The 10,484-nt window shown below is 36.1% G+C and overlaps 1 protein-coding gene across 1 annotated transcript; it reads right to left on the bottom strand.

The window, feature by feature from the left end:
- On the bottom strand, window positions 1-8,701 carry LOC146937799 (uncharacterized). The gene is made up of 10 exons (XM_085751919.1): window positions 8,383-8,701; window positions 7,634-7,677; window positions 7,427-7,547; window positions 7,228-7,321; window positions 5,004-5,584; window positions 4,170-4,422; window positions 3,822-4,080; window positions 1,733-1,846; window positions 892-1,320; window positions 1-536 (listed from the first exon to the last, which is right to left on the bottom strand). Exons 1-10 carry the CDS (start codon window positions 8,579-8,581, stop codon window positions 297-299), a joined length of 2,334 nt encoding a protein of 777 aa, XP_085608045.1. The 5' UTR covers window positions 8,582-8,701; the 3' UTR covers window positions 1-296.
- Window positions 8,702-10,484: the final 1,783 nt, after the last annotated feature.

Raw genomic sequence — 10,484 nt, 5'->3', positions numbered from 1 at the left:
TAACTAAAACTACATATTACTATGTATATTAGCTTATGCTTGTAATTTGAGAATTGCAATTCTCTTGGGTTGAAAAACTATTAGTCTTAGCTAATATGTGACCAAAAAACACCCCCTGTAATATGATAAAATAATGCAGATGCCACAACTACATGGAGTTGATTCTCTTTAAAGCATGTACAATTGGATAAGGCTCGAGCATCAAAATGGAAAGTAATAACGCCCTATTTTCACCTAAACCCGCTATGATAATTTCTAATGACAAAATAGGGGGAGAAAACTTGAGGACTGTACTGTTAATAGTTTTGCTGCCAAAATTGATTCAATTGCCTGGGTAACAAATCTTGAACACCACCTGACTGCTTATGTTGTTCCGGAATTTGGCTCCAAGAAGGATAGAAATCAGTATATTCAGGAATTGCATACTGCGACGCGGAAGCCTGATTTGGTTGGTCCATGAAGGTATACTGAGTTTTCTCGGGGAGAAATGAAGATCTTGACTTTGTCCCATAATCCAATTGAGAAAAGCTATCATGCTGGCGAGAAATGACAATAAAGTTAATCAAGCAAATTCATAAAATAATACAACAATATGCTTAACAACAATGCAGAGCATGTAAATATTACTGGTGAAACTTTGGGATAACCCATCCATCAGATAATTAAGAACAATTGGATGACATCCCTTTTTTCTTTGTTTAGGAGTGATTTCACTGAGTAGGCATATACAGATCAAGAATAGGTAACTTTACATGCCATTTTCTCATAATATAAATTATGGTCTATAGCATTCAATAATGTAAACACCGTTTCAGAAATAAACAGCGATTATCACCACATTCACAACTTCATATGGAAAATATTATCCTTCAAAAAGATAGTAAAACTTACCGGTTGAATAGAGCTGAAGTTATGTCCACCATTATATTGAGAAGGCAAAATCTCGCTGAAGTTACTTGAAGAATTCATGTTACTAACAGATGGATTAGACAGAAAGCTTTCAGGATAATAAACGGAAGAGTCAAGATTTCCATAACCATGTGCATTACTGGCAATGGAATGAGGCAATCTACTCATATGGAATTCATTTCTATTTTGTAGAAGGTTGTTGTAATTCATGTTTGCAGGAGACATATTATATGCAGTGGTGTCTGAAAATGCTCTCTGCGAATCAATGTTTGCAAAATATGACTGACTCTGGGGTATGGATTGATATGCTTTCATGTCTGGCAATTGTTGAAAGTGATTATTGGGTTGCATTGTAAAACTCTGGGCAGGTGCAGATCTATTATGCAGACCAAAGGTCCCTGGTTCCATGTCCTGCATGGTTCAACAACCGTCAAGAACAATGACACTAATAATTACGTCCAATTTATCAATAACTTAGATGAGGGCAGTGATCATTGCCACCGCTAAGCCTCATAAATGATACAAGTGTTCTCACTGTTGACTCATTCATTTGGCATATCATATATGCATGAAGATAAGACAACGGATTATATATAGTTTTAACGTTGAAACAGCAATCACAGGATGGTTACTGAATTAGATATTCTCAGCATCAAAACAACATACTACCTGATATTAAGCATGATATCTAATCAAAGTAAGAACGCCGAACACCACAAAGAAGAAAAACATAATAGCTAGTTCTATTATGTTGCTAGAAATTAAGACGTGCAAAATAAAATCACAAAACTAAAGGGTGTATAGAAGAATGTTCCCTGGATACCTCAGACATGGAGAGGGGAAAATTGTTTCTGGATGGTTCCGCATTAATGTGCCTTGCACGTTGTGATTGAGCCAGGAGAAATGCCAGCAAGTCTTGAGAGTTTGAATTATTATGCTGCATCAGGGTAAATGGAACAAAATCTCAAAACTATGTAGGATTTAAAAGCTTAAGAGAAAGTAGAAATAAGTAAAATAACCATCAAAGAACAGAATTACAAGTTAACAATTAGTGGGGAAAAATACCGCTAGGAAAGTGTAACCATACATTATTATCAAACGCATAATCATATCACACCATAATAATTGCGAAAAATTACACTCATTTCAGAAAAGCCGAATAAATGCACCACAGCACCAAAACAGTATAGTCAGGAATGCATGCCTATATTTATGCACTCAGATCAATAGCTCAACTATGAGTCTTTTAAAGGTGGCAAGGGACCTAATAGTGTTATTGATAGTCTTGACAGTTGTTGAACCATGCAGGACATGGAGCCAGGAATCTTAAACATAAAATAAACTCTGTAGCATTTGTAACATAGAATATGCAAGGTAGTCGAAATTGTGTTTTAACTAATAACATTTGTAAAAGTTGCTCTTATCATGGGAAATAATCCCTTGCAAACATAAACATAAGATTGTCCACAAGATTTGCAACAAGTTCTCTAGGGGTTTGGATTGGACCTTACTCGTCAATACAAAGGGGATTGTAAAGCATGTCCAACACTAATAGAATTGGTGTGTGGAAAATACAATGGGTGGCAAATATATAGGCTGTCACACCATCTTCTTTTTGATTGGACTTAACTCATCCTTATAGTAAATCAACTTGTCAAGTGAGAGATGCCCGTTCTTTATAAGCTCTTTTTGGATATTATCTTTTTTATGATGTGGGAATTTGATTTCTTTTCAAAAAGTTCAAACCTTCCCCAGACCCTGTCGTGAAAGGAGTATATCACCAAGTTGCCCTTTTAACTAATCCCGTATACACCTAAATAGCTACATAGTAAAATTGGGGTGGAATCACTGACAAAAACTCGGAAATGCATAGGATTGGCAAACTTCTGAGTCGTATGCCCAACTGCCCATTTTTTTTAACATCATCTCACAACCTTCCTCCTCTACCAAACGTAAACCCCTGCCCTCAGTACATGTGGCCAGCAGTGCGACTGTCCAGGCCTGAGCTCAGAAGTTTGTTTGTTTCATCTCTGTTACATGGTAGACTTCAATGCTTGTTTCTGGCAGAATTGCGGGTCTGTTGAGAAGGGGGCAGCCGGCTCTCATTCTCTGATCCGGAATAGTTTTTCTCTATTCTGTCTATTATTCTCTTTTCCTATCAATTTGTGGCTCTCTCACGCACATGGTAGTGTCTTGCCATTGTTAACTTTCAAAACTGTCATCCCGTGGGGCTGGTACTGGCGGTACCTCTAGTGGACATTCGTTACTGTTTGCTATGAGTTGAGGTTCCAAATCGAAAGTGAACAAAGATTCTCCTTCTGAGAAAATGTAATGATGTTGGCTATTGTTTTTAAAAGGTTATTCTTCTTATCTATGTTATCTTATATGCACAAAATCCAGCAGCTTATATGTTTACTCCCCTTCTATCATATGTGTGATCAGGAAATTGATAACAACATTGACCACATCACTATGTTAGTAGACATCCATTTAAGGCGCGGTTCCTTGGGCCAGATACCGAATATTCAAAAATAAAATGTAAGGCGCAGGTCTAATTATGTTGGGTCAGACCTGACTAATTACAATGGGCTAGAAAAGTTAAGAGTGGGTAAGGAAGTCGGTTATTTTGTTAAGAATTGAATTGGTAAAGGAGAGGACTGACTCTCAAATCCATGTCATTGTTAGAAACTGTCAAGCAAGAAACAGCCTACGGCTGTTTTGGCCTTCCTTAACTGCCCACTGCAGTTATATGTAACTCAGTCTCAGCATAACATTTGTTGCCTAGGAATTTCATCAATAACATTGTATCATTCAGTACAACTCTGTTTTTACTTTATTAGTTCTGTCAAAATATCCAGAAAATCAATGATCAATCTATGGAATTCGAGATAGAGAGGGCAAGAGAAAATCACCAGCTCTCCCGGAAAAGAAGAATTGCTTCCTCTCTGCAAGCCTGGCTGCTTCAAAGGCAATGAAGGAGTCACCCAGTCGGATTTTCGCAAACTAGGATCTGATATAGAAGCTGTAGTTCTGTATTCATGCCCAAGAGTTTTCTCAGAAACAGTATGTTTCACAAGCTCTTCCCAAGGAGCTGGAGGGTTATAGTTGTGATCACCTGATGTTCCTTTAAGAACATCAAACCCAAACTGTTCATCACCATGGTTTAGAGAACTAGCACAGAAAAAAAAAATTATAAAAATGAGAATGAGTAGCAATAGACAAAGCTGAATATATCAAAAGTTGGAAACAGAAGAAAATACCTGCGATGTGGGAACTGAGCCAAAGAATCATCTACAGCTGCAGATTTCATCTCCAACCTACTTCTGGAAAGCTTATTAAGAGCGAAAATCTCAGAAGATGCAGAATTATTGACACCCTTGTATGTGCCAAAACTCAAATGTGAACACTCAGCACCCAAGGCTTGTAAATGATTTGGAAGAACCACTGTATCCTCTTCTAGGTTGGAATCTTTCACACTTAACCGCTGGAGATCCGAAACAACAGATGACACACCTACAAGGACATCATTAGAAAATTTATTAGAATGAAGCAATTCATGACCTGCTCTTTATAAGGAAAAGGGTGAAAAATATCTACTGTAGGTGAATATTGAATTGCTTGCTCATTTTTGCTTTTAGTATAGCGATAAGTAATGCTTAAAGAATTGATCATTCACGAAAAGAAAAAATCAGAAAAATAGAACGGTGTTGCATTTGGGTCAACAACAACTTAATAAAGCACTTGTTCAATACATATTTATAAGCTAATTATACGCAAAACCAAATACCTATTTGTGATTATATACCATAATATAAAGCCAAATAAGCTATAGAAATGCACTTCCAAATGTCTTTTATTTACTCAATAGTTAGAAACTATAGCTTTTGGAGAAAAGCAATCTCATAGGAAGCCTGTTTTCTAAAAGGTATTAAAGCTGAATGCAAGGGACATGTTCACTCATAAGAACGTCACAATTTTCGTCGAAAGCCTATTTTTTGAAGTTGCCATATATCAAAATAAATGAGAATTTCACAATATTTAGAGTGATAGCATTACCCTATGATTCATGCAAAGAAGGGAGTCACAGTAGTTACCTTCATGATGCTCATAAGAACTACAAAAATTGGAGGTAGGAGTATTCTTTAAATTAGAGCTGGAATGTGACCCTGGTCTAGTGTTGTTAGATATAGAAGCAGATTCAATTTTTGCAGAAATAGCATTATCACCACTAGCAATTTCCTCCCGTGAAACTTGGGCTGCACCTAAGTTACAGTTCCTGTGTAAACTTACTTCAGTAACATGCAAGTTAGGTTGCTCAAATGGACCGTTAGCCTTCGGTGAAGAGGACATGTTTAGTGTCTGTGCATCTCCAGTGATTGGTTGTTCAATTACAGGCCACTTATCATGAAAACCTTGTTGCTCAGAATTATTTTGATAGGGCAGACTCAAGTTGGACTCTAAATTTCCAGATAATGAAATTCCTGAGGAATTACAATCGTTATGTGAAACGGTATCTTGAGATGTTGTGCCCATTCTTACAATGTCTGCCATCGAAAGATGTCCTTTGCTCACTCCTACCGACCAGGGTTGAGATGCTTGAGACACTTGGGCAGTATCTGACATGGAAACACCTGATACTAATGACTGTCTTCCATTATCAGTGTTTAATGAATCGCTGCACCAAATTTTCAAAAAATGAGGCAAATACTTAGACAGTTTATTTGTGAAAATAATCACAACATTATTCTAATGACAGTGATATCAATAAGTCAGGCAAACAAATAAACATGTTCACATTTCGTATTAGTAATTTAGCAAGGAAAAAACTCATAAAACAGAAATATTAGTACACTATTAGATAGAGAAACCCGGGTTCCACCATAGCAGATTCCAAAGAAGGGTCAGACCCATTACAGGTCTATAGGCAGGCAGTCTTCCGTTGCATTTACAACAGGATGATTCCATGATTGGAACTTATGACCTATTATTAGACAGATGAAAGTAACTCTAACAGTTGCATTAAGACTCCCCATCAGATATTAGTATACTATTTACTGATTATTTATATCATCAAAAATACAAGTAATGCATACAAAAAAAAAATGCAGAGTTCAGTTGCTGTCACTAACATCCGATAGCAGTAAGAGATACCTCCCATGACCTGTATGTCACACTGAAACAAACATAGCTACAGTAGCTGACAGAACCACTGATCAAAACTTTCAGCATTTCTAATTTTCAAAATTTTATTTAAGACAAGCAAGAGTGAAAAACAATGCCTATGAGGAGATTTTCTAAACAAGGGAAAATGATTAAACATCCATTAAGTCTTCAAATTCGTCCAGTCACCAACCATAAAGTTCCCTGAGGATTCAAATGGGGCAACTGAACTTTTCAAAGACAATATGATAATGGACTTATGAACAATGACAATCACATGAATATTCTTTTTCCAAGAAGAAAAAAAAACAGAATAACAATAGATAAAGCAGCAGTGTTGTCAATTGCGGATTGTGGAAAATGGTGATTTCTTCAAATTCCTCTATGCTGCAACACGATAGTGCTGCTATAGTCGCTATTTGACAGCACTATGTGCGAAATAGCATATTGTTCAAATTCCACTGTTATAGCCGCTACTTGACAACATCAGAAAGCGACAAAGAGATTATTCACAAAAAGATACCATATATGAAAATCATCATCAAAACTACAATTGGGCACTGTTACAGAAAGCGACAAAGAGAATATTCACAAAATGATACCATAAATGAAAATCATCATCAAAACTACTATTGGGCCCTGTTACGTGGTGTTCCAGTCATCAACCATATGATAATGGACTTGTGAACAATGACAATCGATGAATATCCTTTCAACGAAAAAATAAAAAACAGAAGACTACCAAGAGTATTAAAGCGACAGTGTTGTCAATTGCAGATTGTGGAGAAGAGCCATTTTTTCAAATTCTTCTATGATGCAACACGATAGTGCTGCTATAATCGCTAGTTGACAGCACTATGTGTTAACTATCATATTGCGGAACTATAGCGATTTTTTCGTTCCGCTATGCTATAACCACTATTTGGCAACATTGGAAAGCGACAAGGAAAACTATGGCAATGTGGCAACATCGGGAAGCGACAAAGAAAACATTGACAAAATGATACGATATATGAAAATCATCATCAAAATCACCAATGTAACATTCTCAGCACATGGCCTGTCTCGTGGAATAACTGACATCAAGCCACAAACCATCAATAGCAAAATTAAGCATTAATAAAGTCAACGCCAAATTAGATTTTAAATAATACTCACACTTTTGTATTTTTCGCTACATAACGAGTCGTCGAAGATGTAACCGATGCACAAACTGACCCAACCTCTTGTTTGTCAGCCGCTTTACCATGTTCTGACATACGTTACACATATCCAACAACGTAAGACAATGCAATATTAAAAACCAATGTCACATTAAACGACAGATTATTAAATGCTTCACAGTCAAAGAAGATACCTTTATAAGCCACATGTTGAAATCCACTTTGCACAACACCAGGATCATTGACAATGCCGATTTTGCTTCCCTTATACCCCGTACTCTTACTCTTCGGCCTCGTCTCTGTCGCCTCCTTCATCTAAAGTCAAAATACATACACACATTATTCATCATCAAATTCAAATTCAATCTCATATCAATATTAACATAACTTAACAAAATTACCTCTTTTCTTTTTTCACGTTTGCTTCTCACCTCACGAAACGTATCTACAATTAAAATGTTGCAAACTTACAATTAAATTCACACACAATTTGCATTAAAAAAATATATTTTTAACAATCATTTGTATACAACTGACATCCCAACTATGTCGGCATCCAACCAATCGCTAACGATCATTTGCAGAACTTATAAAAATCATCAAACTGATTCATAAATCACAAACTACTTAAAAGGTATATCACCGACAACTACTGATCGAAGGCTTGTTCGAATATCTAACACCAACACCGACACAACAGTGACACAAGTGATTACAGTGAATTATGTCACTGTTTCAAAAAATTTAATCAGCATCGACGTGTCAGTGTGTGTATCGGGCGTCAGCGCTTCATAATTAAAAAACTATTAAACAAACATAAACAAATGTATCAATATCGACGTGTCAGTGTCAGTATCCGATATCCATAATTCAAAATTAAAAAAACAATTAAACAAACATAAACAAATGCATCATCAATAATTAAAACACAAATAAACAAGATAAACAAATGTATCATCAAAACCTATAAAATAAACTCAAAAATCATTTTTTTTCACTCAGAAAACCGTAACAAAACATCAAAACCACACAAACACACAAAAATCGAAAACCGATTTCATCATCAACACTAATTTTCTTCCATGCAACAAAATCGAAACGTTAGTAACGTAACCGAACAAAAAAAACGTATTCTCAAGAATCGAAAAACCTTGAGAGAGAAGCTTCTCAACAGCGAGATTAGGGTCCATATCACACTCCCTAAGAACATCATAGATCTCTTGTTCCGTACAATTCACAATCTCTTTAACCGCCGCAACCACATTCTTCGCCGTCGTAACAACTTCTTTCACCGCTTTCACTCCTCCACCGCCGCCGCCGTTACGGTTAACAACACTCTCACTCCCCATTCGGATTATTTCAACCGCGCTTATTTTAATAATCGCGTTTTGCGTCACGGCGAGGTTTTTTTCTGATTAAGAACGGAACAAAAAGAAGAAAAGCTTTTTTGTTTGTGTGACACTAAAATCGCTTTCGTTCTATCGCGCTTTTGGGTTTTGATGATGATAAATAAATTAATTATAAATTATTTGTTTGTATATATAGAGCGGTTTTTTTTTTCTTTCTTTCTTTTCTTTTGCTTTGCTTGTGGACTGTGATTGAGTAAAGTGTTGTAGAATATCTACACTAGATATTTGGGCTGTGTTATTCTTATTGGTTGTGATTTTTTTTTATTAATGAGGAAACATTTATGAAAAACTCATTTATCTCATTTTTCGTCTAATTTATTAACCAATTATTATTTAATTTGTGGTTTTGTATGTTTCAGATGACTAATGGTTGTCGTCATGAGTTTAGCTCAGTTAGTAAGGACAATTCATAAAATATGCAAAGGTTCGGGGTTCGAACCCCAGCCACCACCAAAAAAAATATGCAAGTGAATAATGTAACGCCCTAATTCTATTAAAGCAATAAAACATGCGAATATAGCAAATGTTCAAGAATTAGACGCTACGTCTCAAACTAAAAAAACGACATGCATGCATAGATAAAAATCTCAACAATCGCAGCGGACATAAAATCATACATCACCATATCAAATCCGTACATGTACCATGGTCAAATACATCATCATAAGAAAATTCTCCATCCTCAGCAAACAGTACACCTCAAATAAATAAAATAAGTCCAACACAACCAAAAGACACTGACTCGACCTAATCAGAGCCCTAGACTATAACTCCAAATGATAGCGGAGGCTAACTCCAACTATCCAAGCACTCACCGCAAGCGGACTACTCCTGCACAGCGTCTACCCATCCATACAGACAGGTAGGCGGTCAAAACCACTGGAGGTTAGTATTACATCAAGCATAATCAATATATAAAAACTTGATTTAGATAAAACAGTTCAATTCTCAATAATCATTATGAACATTTAACCTCCACATCCACATTCATATTACAACCTCAATCATTACAATCACATGATCATTTAGCACACTCATCATCAACATTCATCATTCAATACAACAATTAAGACTCATGCAACGTGATATGCCTAAACTCGACACATACATGCATGTGGTACCAAATCACCTCAAGGTCGTCACCTTCGATGCAACAAAAACATCGTAATCACCTCAATTGGATATAAAATCCGCCACCATCAGTCATGAATGCATGAACATATGACTCGACTACAATGCATATGTTCACACAAACAAATCACCTCACCATCACCAACATTTAGTATATATGCAATCGACAACAATTCACCACCACTTGACATATATACAATCACCAACAACATTCATAATTCAATCAACATATAGTTATCACATATATACATCATCAATCATCTCCACGTAAATTATATCAACTATCCACAAGGATTCATAAGGCAATCGGCTCTTAAAAACTTTTCTAACAAATTTCGTCTCTAAAAATCACAACTTTAGAAATAATTGAGCATTTAAGCCAAAACCAAGTAAACAAGTTTCAATGCCTCAACTAAGTATACCTCTAGGCCACATGTGGGTGCAGTAGAGGATACACTGGCGTTTCACCGACCAAACACGACGAATTCATGAAAATCACAAAGTTCGTCTCACCGAAACACTTTTCAAGAAATTTCCATTTTCTAAGCAAAACAAGTTAGACCCAACACATCACAGTTTGAAAACCATAATTGAACTTATAGAACCCAAGTTTGAAAGTAGGAAACAATCCATAAGGTTTGGGTCGACTTAAAAGTAGTTATGCGGAGTTTTCGTAAAATTTCTCTAAGACATCCTTAGAGTGTTTTCCTCA

This window comes from Medicago sativa, chromosome 3 (genome assembly GCF_051527215.1).
Source record: "Medicago sativa cultivar Bolivia chromosome 3, Bolivia_mono, whole genome shotgun sequence".
Classification (NCBI taxonomy): Eukaryota; Viridiplantae; Streptophyta; class Magnoliopsida; order Fabales; family Fabaceae; genus Medicago; species Medicago sativa.
Note: the sequence above shows the minus strand (reverse complement) of the source record. Positions and strands in the feature narration are given on the sequence as shown.

Coding starts and splice junctions, on each gene's coding strand:
- LOC146937799 (XM_085751919.1), bottom strand. CDS start 8,581: ATGGGGAGTGAGAGTGTTGTTAACCGTAACGGCGGCGGCGGTGGAGGA. Junction 7,548..7,633: donor AACGTGAAAAAAGAAAAGAG/GTAATTTTGTTA, acceptor TTTTGACTTTAG/ATGAAGGAGGCGACAGAGAC. Junction 1,321..1,732: donor TTCCCCTCTCCATGTCTGAG/GTATCCAGGGAA, acceptor TGAACCATGCAG/GACATGGAACCAGGGACCTT.